The sequence below is a fragment of the Ursus arctos genome, unplaced genomic scaffold, assembly GCF_023065955.2.
Source record: "Ursus arctos isolate Adak ecotype North America unplaced genomic scaffold, UrsArc2.0 scaffold_7, whole genome shotgun sequence".
NCBI lineage: Eukaryota > Metazoa > Chordata > Mammalia > Carnivora > Ursidae > Ursus > Ursus arctos.
In genome coordinates, this window is record NW_026623089.1 from 79,400,384 (window position 1) to 79,419,437 (window position 19,054).

The window sequence follows — 19,054 nt, forward strand, 5'->3', positions numbered from 1 at the left end:
GATGGTCACTCCAGAGTGCCGTGACCACCCCACTGGTGTCCTTTCTGCAACTGGTTCCCGCTGGGCTCAAGCCACACTCATCAACATTTGAAGATCTCTGCACATAATCCACAAGTCTCTGGTTTCCAGGTCTTCCTCCATGCCTTCATCTTTACTCCCACCATCCACTCACCCCTCCGCTAACACATACAGCGTGTCCTCTACTCTCTTCGCTGATCCATAACGGTGTCCATTGTAACTGATCCTTGGAAGTGTAACCATGTCCTGGACCTTTGCTCTGACCACTCTCCTCCACCTGTCCCACTCTGTTGTCTCTCTCACCATCTGTGTTCAGGAATTTACTTTTTGTGCAACAAACTTCTCTTGAGCTCCCATAAGACACCAGGGACCATGATGAATGAGAATGCACCAAGATGAAGGGCACAACTCTTTAAGTTCATGCTGCAATATTGTGCTTCTGTTGACAGCACACGCCATGCAGTTGTTTCATTTCCCGATGAAGAGGGAAGAACTTCATCAACCCCAGGGTTGCAGTACTTCCCCCTCTCTGTCATTAGACGGATGAAACTTTAACCTTCCCCCCAGTTCATAAATTCCAGAAAGTTCATGGTGACGCTTCCCTGCCCTGACATCAAGGGGCGATCTTAGCTGGAATTGCTTGGCCTTGCATGTTATGGGGCTCTCTGCCTGTGGCCCTTTAGTAAGTGCAAGAGGAACACAAAGGAATGTGCCAGGTCTGGTTGGAAACTGAAGTAGCCCTGACTTTGCTTCCAGAGAGCTGGCGGAGCAGCAGCCAGTGAGAGAAGTGGAAAAGCTCCTGCTGCTAAGTTCAAAGAGAACCAGAAGTCGGTACACATGCAGAGACGCATTTCCACACATTTCCTCTGCTGCACCTTTATGTGGCTTTTCTCACCTCTCTTTTACCTACTAATGCTTCCGTGATAATCAACTTTTAAAACTCTTTATTGTCAGAATCAGACACTGACAAATATTTGAGGCATTCTTTGAAAGCATTGCTTCATTGAATAAATGCTCTCCATTGAGGGATACTATCAACAAAGTTTCCGTGTGAGCACAGGAGTCTCTGGGGCCCAGAAGGTGAACACAGAATCCCAACCAGTGGGAGAAGACGTGGGAACACAAGGGTTAATGCCACAAAAAGCCTCCCAGGGGGTGGAGCCAGGGATATGGAGAATGATGGCAAGGTTCTCATGGGAGAGCAGAATCTGGGTCTAAGAATCTTCCAAATGCCTATCCAGCAGATGTTCATCAATGATACTGACTTGTGACCTCTGAGCTTCCTCCACGTTCCCTTTCTTCAATTGGGATATTTTCTATGGTTCTTGTGCCCACCCGGGCACATAGGAGTTATCTAATCTTATCTAGTCTTTTAATTTCTGACCAGACCACAGGAAGTCACACCCTGTCCGTTGAGGGGAACCGTGCATCACCAAGCGTTCCCTGAGCATAGCTGGGCATAATGGTTGCCTTGACTCTGGGTTGACTCTCTTGGGAAAGGCCTGAGTATGTTCTGTGTTTAGGAAGAAGGGCACGTTGTGGGTATTTAGGGTGTGAAGAGTCCTCTAGCAGGTGTGAACTAGCCATCAACTCTTCTAGGTAGACAAAGCTTACATCAAACATTCTCCACGGAGACTGAGAACAAAGAAGAGGGCCATTTTTTCCCCCGTAAATCTCAAGAAAAACCTATAGAGTTTTGTTTTATGGAATTAAAAGACTTTTTACTTACAGTCAAAATATTATGTGGTTCCCAGACTTTATAGCATGCATTAGGATTATTTGGAAAGTTTACTAACACAGAGATTCCTTGGCCCCACTCCTAGAATTTCTGAGGCATTTTATTGAGGATGGAGCCTGAGAATTTGCATTTGTGGCAGGTTTCCTGGTGAAACTGACATCTCCTGGGGTTGATGGCAACGTGCATTTGTGATGGCAACGTGCAACGTGATGGCAACAACTTTGTAGTTGATGTAACCACTCAATGAGGAAATGGCTTTCCTCATTCTGAGAACAGCAAACAAGGACTCTCCCTTAGTCTAGGCTGAGACAGGGACCGCCCTAGGCCTATATTCTGGGACACAGACGCATAACTAGTTATAACAGTCCAAGTAATCAGAACTCTCGCTGAGTAAGTTTCATTTTTCTCATAACAGACATATTACCAGAAAAGAGCTGGTTTTCTCTCCCAGTTTCTATTTTGCATTCCCACTGCTTCTTCTGACACTGACCCAGCCGCCACAGCAGCTGCTACACCCCTCGCGTGAATGCATTATCCACGCAAATCCACACGGATTTCTGAAGAGTAACACAGCAGTGCCAGGCATTTCAAAACACAGCTGTCACGTGCTTTCCCTGTGCTTCTCCCCACCTGGTACCTTTATAATAAGACTTAAACATTTCTATCCAATTGTTTTCTTGAATGCAAATGTAAAACCAACCACCACGAAAAATCCCACGCTGTTCCTAGTTTCCTTCTGCAGCATTTCTTGTACACCTAACATACATTTTTTTTTAAGATTTTATTTATTTGTGAGAGAGAGCATGAGCAAGGGAAGGGACAGAGGGACAAGCAGACTCCCTACTGAACGGGGAGCCCAACACAGGGATCGATCCCAGGACCCTGAGATCATGACCTGAGCTGAATGCAGATGCTTCACCGACCGAGCCACTCAGGCGCCACTAGCACACATTTCTATAAATGCACACTGGAACTTCAACTCCTGAATGACACCTACAAGTAAGGGTTTCCAACTGGGATAGGCTCAGCTGTGTGTCCCAGTCAAAGGGTAGAGAACCGCCAAGAAGCATAGCTTCTGACTTCCGCCCAGCAGCTCGCAGACACAACCCGCCATCAGTAAGGTTTTCTCCAAGACTGAACTACGTGCCTCAGCTGTACTCAGTGGTCCTGGAGAATAGGCTGCACTCACGCTCTGTGTAATTTCCTGACACCAAAGGCTGCTAGTGCTGTTACCTCTTGTCCTCTCGGGTCCACCCTTTGCGATCAAGGGTATGAATAAGGAAAAGCAAAGAAAGTACATTTCCTCCATCCTAGCAAACTGCCGTGGTTGCAAATTGTGATGTGGGAGTGCTGGACACCAGGGTGAGCCAAGGAATTTTAAATGTTGTGGCGTTCGGGGAAGCCCAGAATGTGTACAGGTGTTGGGAGCTGTTTGGCTTAGGTTAGCGCTCGCGACAGATGGATGGTGGACTGTCAGGGGAGCCCAGGCTCTACAGAAGGCAACATTACAAGCTTCCCTTCTGGTCTCTTCGGTTAATGGCTGTAGCTACTAATTATAATAAAAGCTAACATGCACTTCTCATGCGCCAGGCATTATTCTAAGGACATTTCACGCTTTAAGCCATTTGATCCTCGAAACACCATTATGAGTTGGTAGTAGTAGTGGGATCCCCATATCATAGGAGAACAAACTAAAGCACAGAGAAACGTTCGGTAATTTCCGGTGTCCCAGCACATACGTGGAGCCTAGGTTCAAATCCAGACAGATGACATCAGAGCCCATGGTCCTGATTATGTATTCATTCATTCAGCCTCTACCTTCTGAATGCCTGTGGGAGCCAGCTATGACCGCAGGCACTAGACACTCCGCAGTGAATGAAACAGACGAAAACCCCTGCCCCGTGTAGGTCCCACACATGCACCTTACAGGGGTCTGCAGGCCATGCTGGTGAGAAGGGCAGGCAGAGTGAGGATGGGTTAACATTGCAGTAATGAGGCAGGGTGCTGGGTGCTTGGTACCGGTGTCCTTCTCCAAGCTGGGCTCCCTTCAAGTCAGCTGATTTAGGCCATCACTACAATCACAAAGGAGAAGTTCTGACTCACTACAGGGTGGGGGTTGGGAGTTGCTATAGGCGTGGCTCTTACTCAAGACTCATTTCCTCTTAGAGCCCTGCTGGTTGCACTTTCCAGTTCCAGTTTCTCTTTCCTAAAGTGAACTGCAGGAAAACAAGGCAAAGGAAGCAAGAAATGCTTCGATATATAGGTCTCCTTAGCATCTCTTGGAGGCAGAGGAGAGAGATTTCTGAAGAGCACGGTAGCCTGAGCGGCTGCCTTTCAGAACAGCTGAGAAGCGCTCCGCAATCATGAGGTAAATGTTTTCCTGCCCTCATTTCCTTCCCCGTGTTGAAAATGTCCAATCAATCTTGTTCTGGAAAGCAAATCCCGTACAGCTGTGCTCCGGAAACATAAGTTCCTGGCTTTTTGCTTTCGTGTCTGTTTGTAGCCTTACGGTATCTCTCTAGGTCGTGTATTTGTCTCACTGTTGCTGGCTTGTTTATTTCTGTGATTTTCTGCCCCACACTGTCAAGCTTCCTCAGGGCAACCCCTGCCCCACCACCGGGGAAGCTGACAGCTGAGGTCCAGAGGAGGGAGGGAGGAAGGAATGGCAGAGAAAGATGCTTACCGGAAGGTGCTTCATTTAAAGATGGGGCGGGGGGAAGCCTCCTGTAAACTGTCTCTCTTTTGTTTCTTATTTGAAAAGATGAAGCAAGGGGCTTTTAATAGGATTCTTATTTAACGAAGGATCTGTTTTTAGCAGATGCGGTTAAAATGTACTCTGGGTAGCAACCCCAGCTCATGCTAACTAGATTTTACTTTTTTTTTTTAAGATTTTATTTATTTATTTGACAGAGAGAGAGAGAGACAGCCAGCCAGAGAGGGAACACAAGCAGGGGGAGCGGGAGAGGAAGAAGCAGGCTCCCAGCGGAGCAGGGAGCCCAATGTGGGGCTGGATCCCAGGACCCTGGGATCACACCCTGGGCCGAAGGCAGACGCTTAACGACTGAGCCACCCAGGCGCCCCTAGATTTTACTTTTAATGTGTTCATTCATCTCGTATCTGTATTAGGGCTGGTAAAATGTATCCATTCATTCAACAGAAATATATTTTACCCCCAAATGCTACTAGAGTCCTTCTCTCAGAAGTGTGAATTGGAGGTGGGATGCTTGGAGAAAATAGCCCCCACCTCTAAAATGCTCTTACACCCCAGAAACATAAGATTGCCCTGGGAGGAAGCAGGGTAAGAAGGGAGCTTTCTGTTTTCTCTGGGGGTGTGGCCAGATGGGATGCCTCAGCCCCAGTCCTGGGAGCTCCAGCATGCAGGGACACCAGCCCCAGCTCTCACTTCCTACAGGACACATTGCCCTCCTTCTATAAGCTTCCCGATGTCTCTTCTTGAAGCGATCTATTTTCTGCTACTCTGCTTGCCTGCCTGATAAGAAAGAAAAAGATCTATTTCCAGATGTCTGTTTCTAGAGTAAGCTACTCTGCTTGCCTGCCTGATAAGAAAGAAAAAGATCTATTTCCAGATGTCTGTTTCTAGAGTAACTCAGAATATTTAGAAACCTTGTTCCTATTGCTTAGAACTTTAGTGTGGTCTTCTCTTAGACTCTCTCCCTTAATAACACAGACACCCCCCACCCCGGTCTCTTTTTTAATTTTCTTTGGTCCCTTAGCTGTAGGCACTGTCACCAGGCATTGGCCTGTGCTCTAACACAGTGGTTCTCAAATCTGAGTATTCCTGGGCTCAACCCTCCCACTTCAGATTCTGATTTGATAATCCTAAATTGAGGTCCAAAGATGTGCATTTCTAACAGGCTCTTCCGTGGTGCTAGTAATGCCCTAAGACACTGGCGGCAGGATCAGCTCTGAGCCTGGTGAGCGGTGTCACCGTGGCTTTCATGTAGACAAGAAGCAGGGCAAGACACTACTGGGTGTCAACAGTTGGAACTTCTCGAGTCATCAGAAGCATAGGTCTCCAAAGTCTGAGTCCTGCAAGCAAGCGTCTGGAACCAGTTTTTGATTTACTGGTGGAAATAAAAGCCCATAATCACACAGTGAAATTGGATGCTTTTGAATGGCTGTTCAAAGGGATTTTACGTAAGTGTGTATAGTAAATGCTTCTATCCTGCAAATGCACAATTGACTATATGCTTTATATGTTGGAGGTAATTTCAACTGTATTCACTCTCTCTGTTTCTTTTATAAAATGAGAAAGTTGCAGGGAGCCTGGGTGGCTCAGTCAGTTAAGCGTCTGACTCTCAATTTTGGCTCAGGTCATGATCTCAGGGTTGTGAGATCCACACTCCATGGGGAGTCTGCTTGAGATTCACTCTCTCTCTCTCCCTCTCCCCCTCTCCCTGCTCGCATTCCCTCTCTCAAATAAATCAATAAATCTGTGAAAACATTAAATAAGAAAGTTGCTGAAAAGCTTATTGCTAAGCTTATGTAACCTTATTTGGACAAGCATTTCAAAGATGGTCTTTGCCACATTACCTAACTTCCCACATATCTACTGCTTGTCTATGTCAGAATCCATAATATTTAGAATAGTGGCTCCTCATAAAAGGGCTAATTAATATATTCCATGAAAAAAATGTTTTTAAGTGAGAAAAAGCAATACTTCAGGAACTCCGGTACATAAGCAATGCAGAGGAATGATTTTGGACAGTTAATGATTTTTAATCTTCTCATCTCTGAAGTTATTCAAGATAAGGTTTCTGTGTAGTGGGTATTTTATTTTATTTTATTTTATTTTATTTTATTTTATTTTTAAGAACCAACACTGAAGGGAATGGGAAATCGTCCCCGAAGAATTGCAAGAGTACCTCAAGGGAGAAAGAGCATTTCCCATAAGAAAAGATGCTAGCTGTCTTGTAAGCCTCCTCCTATAGTCTCACTTCCAACACCCTATGTGAAAGCAAACCACAGGAGAGGAAAAAGAAAATTTCAAAAGATAATTATAGCAACAAATGCAAAAGTTTTAATAGACCAATACAAATGAAAAATGTTAAGAACAGAAATCGCCTAAGAAATAGCAGTGGGGTAGAGGGGAGAAAAAATGATTATATTTTATCCCAAAATAAAAGCTTATTTTTATTTTTTTAAAGATTTTATTTATCCATTTGACAGAGAGAGAGAGACAGCCAGTGAGAGACGGAACACAGCAGGGGGAGTGGGAGAGGAAGAAGCAGGCTCCCAGTAGAGGAGCCGGATGCGGAGCTCGATCCCAGGACCCTGGGACCACGCCCTGAGCCAAAGGCAGACGCTTAACGACTGAGCCACCCAGGTGCCCCTCCAAAATAAAAGTTTAAAACATTGCTAACATATATGATAATAATAAAGTTAAGTGGCAGAATAATACAAAAGCAGAGGAAATAAGAATTTAGAATTGTTGACATATGATTTAAATGGTTAAAATGGAAAAATTCAGATAAAAGCACAACAGAGAATGCTGAATTAATAAAAAGACAAGGCAAAACCAATTTGATTTAAAAAAAAAAAAAGTTTGGATCACCAAAGAAAATCAGTTAAGGATATATGTAAAGCTCCGCGAATAAGACAGGAAATGTAAAGTAATAAGTAAATTAGTAATAAGTACAGTAATTAGTTTCTTAGTAATTTAGATTCTTATTAAGAAACTAAAAATATGAGACAAAATGCAGTTGAATTTCAGAGGGATAATGTGATTAAAAATCAAGCTGGAAAGACGTGAACAGAATAGACAATTCTAAAGCTAAAATATTCAAACCAGGAAAGAAAGTGCTAGGTATGAACAGAAACATGAAGCAATCAGCTTTTCTTCTTAAAAACTGTGTCAAGTCAGGGGTGCCTGGGCGGCTCAGCCAGTTCGGGGTCTGACTGCGGCTCAGGCTCAGGTCATGATCTCAGGGTCCTGGGCTCGAGCCCCACGTGGACCGCCCCTCCCTCCTTGCCTCCACGCTCAGCGGGAAGTCTGCTTCTCCCTCTCTCTCCCTCTGCCCCTCCCCTGCTCACGCTGTCTCCGTCTCTCTTTCTCATAAAATCTTGACAGAACAGAAACAAAACGGCATAAAGTCAATCCTCCGCTCAAATCCCTTCCCCCAGATGCGGCTGCCCCTGCACAGGCCCTCAGGGCAGACAGCAGAGGGCCAGCCCGACCTGACACAAAGCGCCCTAATCAGGGAAACCTAGCCCGGGGCTCCGAGCCCCACCCCAACCTTCTCCCTAATGTCTGCTGCCCACGGTCACCCAACCCCTGCGACCCCGTGCACTTCACGCATACGCCAAAATATAGAAAGAAACGGAAAGGAAATATTGTTCTTTTCCGGTTGGGGTGAACACCATGGTGGGGGGGGGGGGAAGAGAATCACACCTGCCATGCTCCTGGGTTCCTGCCAGGAGAACCCGTGCTGTGTCTGAAAGCGAGCGTCTTTCTGTTTTGCCCTGCAGTGACAGCACCAGGACGGCCTTGGAGAGCTGTCTACGGCAACTGAAATGCCATTTCACCTGGAACTTGGTGGAGGGAGGGCAGTCCCTGGCCGAGTTTGAAGACGAGGTGTGTAACCCTGCGCGGTTTCAGAACCACGAGTTCAGAGCCACAGTGTTCAACCTGCGGGCCTACATCGAGCACCGCAGAGGCCGCGGCGAGGCGGCGCTGGAGCACCTGCGGCGGGCGGAGGCGCTGATCCAGCGGGAGCACGCCGCCGAGCAGGCGGGAACCCGCAGTCTGGTCACCTGGGGTAACTACGCCTGGGTCTACTATCACCTGGGCAGACTCGCAGACGCTCAGAGGTATGTCGACAAGGTGAGACGCGTCTGCAAGAAGTTTCGCAGCCCCTACAGAATGGAGAGTGCTGAGCTGGACTTCGAGGAGGGGTGGGCCCGGTTACAGTGTGGAGGGAGGCACAACGAGAGGGCCAAGGTGTGCTTTGAGAAGGCTCTGGAAAAGGAGCCCAAGAACCCGGAGTTCGCCTCGGGACTGGCCGTCGCGAGCTACCGTCTGGACACCCGGCCGCAGCCTCAGAACCCCGTGGACCCGCTGCGGCGGGCCATCCGGCTGAATCCTGACAACCAGTATGCCAAAGTCCTCTTGGCTCTGAAACTCCAGAAGCTGAAGGACGAAGGGGAAGGAGACAGGCTGGTGGAGGAGGCGCTGAAGGGCGCGCCGTGTGCCTCAGATGTGCTCTGCGGAGCCGCAGAACTGTATCAGAGAAAGGGTGCGCTGGACAAAGCTGCAGAGCTGCTGACAAAGGCTCTGGAAGGCACGCCCAACGATGCCTACCTGCACTGGAATATCGGCTGCCTCTACAGGACCAAAGTCCTCGAGATGCTGCAGGATGCGGGCAAGAACGAGACCGGGAAAAGGGAAAGGCTGCAGGAAGCCATAGGACAAGCTGTGCACCATTTAAAGAGAGCGGAGGAGGCCGGTGCGAACCTGCCCTGTGTCTGCTCCTACCTGGCCTGCCTCCACGCGCAGGCAGGTCAGTATGACGACGCGGAGCATTTCTTCCAGAAAGAATTCAGCAAAGAGCTTTCTCCAGGGGCCAGACAAGTGCTCCATCTCCGCTATGGCAACTTCCAGCTGTACCAGCTGAAAAACGAAGACAAGGCCATCCATCATTTCATACAGGGCATGAAAATCGACCAGGAATCAAAGGAGAACGAAAAGATGAAAAACAAGCTGCGAAAAATTGCCTGTATCAGGCTTTCTAAAAACAAAGGTGATGCCATGGCTTTGCATCTCTTGGCGTTTCTTCAGGAGCTGAGTGGAGACGTATGTCCAGCAGATGACAACTCTGAGAGCCGTTTGGACTCTGGAAGCTTCCTCTATTCAGCATCCTTTGCTGAGGAATGAGGAATCAGGATATGGTGCTGGTGGGACGTTGGAGGGAAGGGAGCAGAAAGCCCTCCACCAAGTGGGTATTCACAATATTGGACAACAGGTACGGCGGCATAGCCGTGGCCTGAGCTGCTGGCCATGGGTCTGGACAAGGTTTGTGGAGGAACCTGGTGGGCCGAGTGTTAACACACGCATTGTTCAGGGAGTTGTGAGACAGGGACTAGATTGGAGGGGGGAGGTTCCTGGGGCTTGGCAAGGGAGCTGCTTCCCAACTGACCTCGTGAGAGCACTTTGCATTGTGCCATTCCCTTAGTCAGCCTCCGCGAGGTGATGCCTTGGGTTTGTCGCTAGGTTTATATACAGCAGCTGGATCCCTCACATCTGTAACACTGTGGTCCGTTTTTGCAATGTTTTTCCACCCTTGGAGTCATTTTAGATCTTGCACAGTTTGGCCTTGCATAGACGCTAATGTGCTGTATGCAAACAAAGGCTGAGGGACCAAAGCCTCCATAGGGCTGGATGTTTCCTCTCCCTCACTTCTGCCTCCTCCCCAGACAGTCCTCAATCTAGACTGTCCTATACAACCTGAGTTCAATTATCCTGTTAACTGGGGTGGGAACATAGTTTGAAAAAACGAGAGCAGAGAACAGGCTGAATTTAGAAGAAACATATCCAAGACAAGCAATGGGGTCAGGCCATTAGGGTACAAGAGTTTCAGGAGGCACATGGGGAGATTTCACCTGCATTCTGCCTGCCGTATCACGGCGTGTGAAGAATAAAAAGGGGGGTTCTGTACAATATGCTAGAAAGCAAAATAATACATTTCTTTAAAAGGTGTGGAAAAAGAATGTCATGCCCATAGGGAACAGGATTGAGTAGACAAAAGAGAGAAAGAGAGAAGAATGCTGGTTTGTCATTATAGACTATAATCATATGGAGAAAAAAATCGTATTTTCTTGGCCACTGTAAGGAAAATTTCCTTGTACGATGAAGACTTGCTTTGTTCAAAAATGCTTGCATGAGCCCAGGCCCAAGGTCATAGAAAAACAGCAGAACAGAAGGTTCATATGGACGCCAAGGACCGAGTGAAAGTTCTCGTGAAATGACATCAGTAATGGAGAGTTTTTTCCCCAATTAGACGTGTTGTATATTAGGTGACATAAAACTTCTTTTCACCCTGAAAATCTTCAAGGAAACCACAGAATTCATGATTTTCTTGGGGTGATTGGGGTTTTCTAGGTAAATACTGAATGGCCCATGACATCAGGGTTAGTGTGAACCAAAACAGAGTCAGGTGACCCAGCATGAAACAGATCCTCAGTCATCCTCTGGGTTGCAAAATATTTGCCTGTTTGGATTAATTTAAATTTAAATAGTGGTTACCAGGGACTGGGGTTTGGGGAAGTGGGAGAGATGTTGTTTAAAGGTACAAACTTAAAGCTAGTATAAGTAAATCCTGGAGGTCTAAGGTATAGTATAGTGAATATAGACAATAATATCGTATTATAATCATCAAACTTGCTGAGAGGCTAGATCTTGATTTTTCACACCACAGAAAAGAAATGATAATTATATGACATGATGGAGGCGATAACTATTGCTACAGTAACTTTTGCTACAATCGTATGTATCGAATCAACCTTAAATTTGCACAGAATTATATGTGAAATGTAGTTTGATAAATATAAGTATATATTAACATTTTTATTAAGCAACTAAAACATTATATAAACGTCAAGATTTTTATAAGTTAAAAATTCCAACTACTTTAACAGTTTTCATGTTATTTTCTGTATTAAAAATCATGTTGTGTGCACTTGATATCACCAGTATGCATAGTATGGATTCCTGAAAAAAGCCATAGATTTAATGAATAAATAACTTAGAGGTGATGGAACATAAAGGAGTGTTCTAGTTTTTTTTTAAATTTTGCTGCACCATAAGTCTTCTAAACCCAGCTACTGATTAATGAAACATTATATTGGTTGCAAACCGGCTCCATATAACCCAGACTGGTCTCACATTATAACCACTGAATGGAGCAGACTTCCCCCCCCCCCAAACCTTAGGAATCCAGGATTCTAGCTTACACCCTGACACCCACCACCGTGCACCCAAGTGCACACAGACCCTCTGCCCCCCCACTCTGACAGTGGGTGGGCTGCTTCTCTTCTCTCTGTTACATCTTGTTAACACCATGTGTTTGCATCTGCATTCTGTCTCCTCTTCTGACCTCCATTATGAGAATGAGAAAGTGTCGCCCATTCTGCTACATGCCGCATTCTGGAGGCAATCCAAATACATGTTGGAGATTTTTTCCTATTAATTAAAGAATAGAAAGAGACAAACAGCCCTGAAGTCTCTCTCGTTTTCAGAGAGGTCTCAATGGAAAATACGATTCACGCCTGCTGCAAAGGTAAATTCATCCCATTGGTCTGAACCGGACAAGCACACCTTTTAAGCAAAGGTTTAGCTTCCTTGGATCTGGTGCCTGGGGAGGAAAGCCAGGGGTGTTCTGGGTGGAAGGTAAGAGGGGCAGGTGCGCTGACCTTGAAAGAGGACCACTGGCCCCTGCAGAATGCTGAAGAAGGTCCACCAGGTGTACACAATCTTGCCCATGCATGTAATACCAGCAAAACCTTGCTAGAACAGGTTCCTGAAAGGAAAAAGGTGGAAAGAATAGGGAGGAGACAGATGACTTTTTTTATTTGAGGACTTAAAGCCCATGGAAATGATTAGAAAACAGTAAACAAAATTATGTTTATAGCTCATGTCTCCTGAAATCTCACTATCTAGGCACAACAAATAGAGCCATGTTCACTGGGATGACTCGTCATTCCCTGGCTTTTAACCCCATTTCCCAGTGCATGATATTTGATTCCCTTAGATACCCACCCAGGAAAATCACAAGCCCCCAGCAGACGTGTCCAGGGTGTTGATAAACAAGTCCGTCAGAATGACCTGGTCACATCTGTTATGTGTATGCTCAGGCACCCGTACGCACTAATGTCCTCTGCCCAGAAAACTGCTTCGATATGTCATCATTCTCTACATCTGATTGTCACCTTGAGAGTCCTAATACCCTGGAAAGATGCTCTCAAATACATGAGTGCCAGTGAAGGAGTAAAGAGACTTTCTCCCATCTGGCTGGGTGCCAAGTAGCCCTGAGTACTGAATACAGCCTCGGAGTCCTCAGTGAAAGATTCATCAGCCTCTTCCCATAGCCCCTTTCACCACAGAGCTCGAGACAGTCCCCAGGGGCAGCAGACTGCGAGTCATGGTCGATGTTTTCTTTCCTCCTACTTCCTGTCAACTGACTTTCCCAATCTGCACCCAGTATGACATGTACACACTCACCCTCGGCTGCCGACCTGGGAAATGTGGGTTCCACCCAGAGACCGTGTATTCCTGTCTACCCCCCTTCCTCCACCATTGCCCCCATCATCTTGTCTTGGGAAGGCAGTCATTTGGTTTGACTAATAAGTAAGAAATTTTCCTTATGGTTTACAGTGCCTCTGCTGCTTGCTGGTGATCTGTACCTTCCTGGGAGGCAGCAAGAGGGAAACTAACTAAAATCTTCCATGTAAAGCGGAGCAGCGACTCTGACAGACAGTTCGGCAGCTCCTCAAATGGTTAAACGTAGCATTACCATACCAAACGTAGCATCTGCCTTCAGCTCAGGTCATGATCTCTGCGTCCTGGGATTGTGCCCTGCATCGGGCTCCCTGCTCAGCAGGGAGTCTGCTTCTCTCTCTCTCTGCCCCTCCCCCTGCTCGTGCTCTCTCTCACTCTCTCTCTCAAATAAATAAATAAAATCTTAAAAAAAGAAGGAAAAAAAAGTAGATTCATCAACTGATAAATTGACCTATTAAATAAGGCATATTCACGCAGTGGACTATTACTCGGCAGTAAAAATAAGTGTAGTACTTGTTACATTTCTTCCAAAGAAACATAGCATTGATACACGCTACAATACAGATAAATCTTGAAAACATTATGCTAAATGAAAGAAGTCAATCACAAAAGGTCTATTAGTACGAAATGCTTAGAGAAGACAAGTCCATAGAGATAGACAGTAGATAGTGGTTGCCTAGGGCTGGGGTGAATGGCAGGATCATGACAGCAAACGGGTGTGGAATTTTCTTTTGAGGGTAATGAGAATCTTCTAAAATTAACTGTGGTGATGTTTGCACATCTCTGTGAAATGCTGAAAGCTATTGAATTGGACCCTGTAAGTGAGTAAACGGCACAGTATATAGATTATATTTCCATGTAACTATTAAAAAATTCCTAATAGCCAAAAAGTAGATTCATCAACTGATGAATTGACTCTTTTTACAAATGAATGTAAAGAAAGCAAGCTCTTCTTCTGCTGCCTTCTATTTTTAACCTCTAGGTTTGTTTTCATTGTATTGTACCCTTCTTATTACTAGCATTTAAAATAAAGTTACTGCTTTTGTACTCAACAGAGGTTGGAGAACTCCCGCATCCTATTGTCTAAGTAGAGTACGGGCATGAAAATCTGGTCCTGTATCATTTTATCTTTAAACACTGGTACCGAAAAACCATTCATGGGCAAACTGGCTCCAAAGTAGAGTCCAAATGCAGAAGGAAATCTGACTCAGTGTAGATATCTAAATCTACATGCTTACAGGTTTAAGAGGACTGTGAATTTTTTAATTTGCAGAATGTTGTTTGACCACCATAATGCAACTGTTGCAAATACTGTACTGATTCATGAGGGCTTCTTGAGCCAGGAATTAGAATAAGAAGAGAAGCAAGAAGATAGAAGGGGAAAGGAACCATGAGAGACTATGGACTCTGGGAAACAAACTGAGGGCTTCAGAGGGGAGGCGGGTGGGGGAATGGGATAGGCTGGTGATGGGTATTAAGGAGGGCACGTATTGCATGGTGCATTGGGTGTTATATGCAAGTAATAAATCATGGAACTTTAAAATAATTAATTAATTAATTTAAAAAAAAAGAAGAAGATAGGCAGCAACCGGTGCTACTGTACTGGAAAATAATTCTTCATTTGGGCTGAGAGGAAGGCTTTGACCAGGTGGATAAATTTGCCTTTTCCTTAATCTAACCACTTCTGTCGCTCAGCTCCTCCCTGCACTCCAAACCTGTGTGTGTCTCTCAAATCAGCACCCTCCCAACACAGAAACTTGCACAATACAACTTCCTTCCTCTTTGAGCAAAGGCGGTAAGACACAGAGACACATTTCCCCTGGGCTGGACGTTGAGGTTGTGCAAGTCCTGCTCTGTCGGGGTTGAGCACCCGATTCTGAGCAGCAGAGACGCCATGTCTTCTTTTAAAAATTTACATTTTTTGTGTGTGTCTATGAAATGTGGTACCCTCTAAAGCACAGGGCCAAAGCCAGGGACCCCTCTTACCTCGGTCTAAGTGTAGTATTTATACCGTTTATAGTACTACATTTATAAAGGTGTGTCACTTTATTACCTACGACCAGGATAACAAATCGTGAAGTAAGAGAACCAATCAGAATTACAGACTTTTCGAAGTTGCAGGTTCCTCTCAGGACATACAACAATCATCTCTGCACTCAAAATAGCTCATGATACTCCTGCTGTTGGGAAAATCATATGTCAGTTTTGTTACACAAGAGTCTCAGCTTTCTGCAGTTTCAAGAATGGAGGGAGCCTTTCTCCTAGGCACTTGATGGTTCTTTCGTCAAATCAACCATGAGAACTAATTTCCCCAGGTTTTTATGGTTATACACATCATGGCTAGAAGTTCTATAAAAATTTTAAAAATCTCTTAGGATAATATCACTCCTTCTGAGCTGGAAGCATAAATACATGAATTTATGAGACAGTCATTAAACAATATTACATGGGTTACCATTCCCATTTTACAGCCGAGAAAACTAAAGGATTGACTTAGACCTCACAGATCTAAACTGCACTCCAGGGCTTGGCATCCTGTATTCGGTGTGGGGCAAAAAAAGGAAATTCAGACTCAGTGATTTGACTCGTGGATCATCCCACAGCTAGTAAACTGAACATGCAAAATTAATCCAGGTCTCCCGTTGCAAATCGTCTCCCACAAGTAAATTTATGGCAAGAAACTCCTTTTTGCAAAATATTTCTGGATAGTCTTTCACATCATGTGGTCCCAGGAACCCCTGCATCAGAATCTCCTGCAGACTTATTAAAAATGCAGGTTCCAGGCGTTCCCGGGAGTCGGGTCTGGCAGTGTAGGCAGACCCTGCACTCACTCCCTCCACCAGAACATATCAGATCACACCTATTAATAGAACAAGTTCCCCTGAAGTACTGAGGGCTGACGGAAGAGCTACTGAACCACCAAAGGCAGAGAGAATGGTAAGAGAACAGCAAGAGACATTGTAAGGAAGGGAACCGCGACCCCAACCCCCACGCTGTCAATGGCAGTGGGGAGGAAGCTATTGAGGGATGGAGAACCATCCCTCTGCCCTGGGGCACAGAAAAAAAGAGAGCAGCAAGAGCAACTAACATATAAAAGAACCACAACTAACATATAGAAGAGCCACAACTAACATAAAAAAGAGCCCTCAGGAGAACTCCGCCCAGGAGTGGGGGAGCAGTGGGAACACTCTGGGGCAGAGGACAGCGACGTGGTTTATGTTCCCACTATGTTCCCACTCCACCTGAAAGCCTAGATCAGAGCAGAGACTGGACATCATCACAGGCAGGTCCAGCTGTCACAGGGAGTGTGCAACCTCAGCAAGCCCAGGGTCTACAAGCCCACACCAGCCCTGGTCTTGCTGAGACAGAGAAAAGAAGCCAGAGTTTAAAAAGGCCAAGGAGCTGTGGGGATGCTCTCTCCCCCTTAAAAGCCCAAAGTGGGAACAGGGTCTGGATGCTGTAAGTGGTGGGTCCAGTCACCACAGAGAGCTTGTCACCTCCACAAGCCCGTGTCCGCAAGCCCACGCCAACCTCTGCGGTGCTGGGAGACAAAAAATATGCCATGGGGTATTTTTTCTTTTTTTGTTTTGTTTTGGTTTCATTTAAAACTTTTTTCTTAATTTTTATTTTATCTTACTTTTTAATTTTTTAAAATTCATCTTCTTTTGTTTTAATTTGTGTTCTTTTTGGTTTTGTTTTATTCTCATTAATTTTTTTCTGCTTTTCTCTCTTTTTTCTTTTTTCTCTTCTTTTATTTTCTTCTATTATTATTATTGTTATCATTATCATTATTTTTTTCTTTCTGTAGAAAACCAGTTTATTTTTTTCTTCCAAGATTTTATTTATTTATTTTTAAAGATTTTATTTATTTATTTGAGAGAGAGAAAGAGAGGGAGGGAGAGTAGGCACAAGCAGGGAGAAGGGGGAGAGAGAGGGAGACTCCCAGCTGAGCAGAGAGCTCAATGCGGGGCTCCATCCCAGGACCTGAGATCATGACCTGTGCCAAAGGCAGACACTTAACTGACTGAGCCACCCAGGCACAACCCCCCAAGATTTTATTTAAATTCAATGTTAAATTCATTAACACAGTATAGTATTGGAGTAGGATTTAGTGATTTGATTGGAGTAGGATTTAGTAGGATTTAGTGATTCATCACTTACATACAACACCCAGTGCTCATCCCAACACATGCCCTCCTTAATGCCCATCACCCTTTTAGCACATCCCCCTCATCCTCCACCCCTCTGGCAACCCTCAGTTTGTTCTCTATAGCTAAGAGTCTCTTATGGTTTCCTCTCTGTTTTTATCTTATTTTGTTTTTCTTTCCCTTCCCCTATGTTCATCTTAAATTCCATATATGAGTGAAATCATATGGTATTTGTCTTTCTCTGACTGACATCTCTAAAAAGCCACTGTTTAAAAGAATGACTAGCATATACAGCCACAGCCACAGCCAGCCAGCAAAAGTCACCAAGCACACGATCTACAGAGGTGACACCATTCACAAGACCACTCCTTCAAGTTTAGGAGAAGTGTCCATTCCACCTAATCCACAGAAATAAGCACAGAAGGTCAAGCAAAATGGGGAGACTGAGGAATATGCTCCCCCCAAAAAAAGAACAAGAAAAAATCTCAGAAAAAGAACTAGATGAAACAGTGATAAGAAACATACCTGATAAAGAATTTTTTTTTAAGTAGCTCTCACATGGGGCTTGAACTCATGACTCTAAAATTGAGGGTCACATGCTCTACTGACTGAGCCAGCCGGCTGTTCCAGCTGACAAAGAATTTAAAGTAATTATTGTGAAGATGCTCAGTGGGCTGGAGAAAAGAGTGGAAGAACTCAGTGAGACCTTCAGTAAAAAGATAGAAAATATTAAAAAGAACCAGTCAGAGCTGAAGAATACAAGAACGGAAATATAAAACACACCAGAGAGAATCAGCAGTAGATGAGAGGATGCAGAAGAATGTACCAGCCATCTGGAACACAGGATAACGGAGAGCACCCAAGCTGCACAGCAAAACAAAACAAGAATTTTCAAAAATGAGGATAAATGAAGAGATCTCCTGGACAACATCAAGTAAACATTCACATTATAGAAGTCCCAGAAGGAAAGAGAGAGAAACGTGTGAAAACTTAATTGAAGAAATAATAACAGAAAACTTCCCTAACCTAGGAAAGGAAATAGATCTCCAAGTCCAAGAAGCACAGAGAGTTCTAAACAAGATGAACCCAAGAAGGTCTGCACCTCCATACATCATCATTAAATGTCAAAGGTTAAAGATAACAAGAGAATCCCAAAGAGAACCCTAGAGAGAAACAAAAAGGGATAACCTATGAGCTGATTTTTCAGCAGAAGTTTCACAGGCCTGAAGGGAGTGGCATGATATAGTCAAAGTGCTGAAAGAAAAAACGTACAACAAAGAACACTCTACCCTGCAAGGTTATCACTCAGATTTGAAAGCGAGATAAAGTTTCTCAGACAGAAAGATAAAGGAGTTTATCGCCACTAAACCAGCCTAACAGGAAATGTTAAAGAGACTTCTTTAAGTGGAAAAGAAATGGTCACGATTAGACGTAAGAAAATTATGATTAAAAGATGTAAAATACACATATACATATAATGTAGAAAAGGGAATAAAAGGGGAAGAAAGGTGATAAAGAAAAAGGAAAAAAGAGGTTTTTTTCTTTTTTCAGAATGTGTTTAAACTTAAAGACCATCAAATTAATACAGACTGCTGTTTACTTAGGGTGTTATATATGTACTTCATGGTAACCAAACCCAAAACCTGTGATAAATACACAAAAAATAAAGAGAAAGAAAGCCAAACATAACACTATAGAAACTCATCATCCACAAAGAAAGAAAGAAAGCAAGAAGGAACAAAGAAAATCTACAAAAACACCCAGAAACCAAATTTTAAAATGGCAATAAGTACAGACCTGCCAATAATTACTTTAAATGTAAATGTCCTAGGGGCACCTGGCTGGCTCAGTCAGTAC

The 19,054-nt window shown here is 44.6% G+C and overlaps 1 protein-coding gene across 1 annotated transcript; it reads left to right on the forward strand.

The window, feature by feature from the left end:
- Positions 1–3,901: 3,901 nt before the first annotated feature.
- On the forward strand, positions 3,902–11,538 carry LOC113258964 (interferon-induced protein with tetratricopeptide repeats 2-like). The gene is made up of 2 exons (XM_026504081.4): positions 3,902–4,124; positions 8,246–11,538. Exons 1-2 carry the CDS (start codon positions 4,120–4,122, stop codon positions 9,648–9,650), a joined length of 1,410 nt encoding a protein of 469 aa, XP_026359866.2. The 5' UTR covers positions 3,902–4,119; the 3' UTR covers positions 9,651–11,538.
- Positions 11,539–19,054: the final 7,516 nt, after the last annotated feature.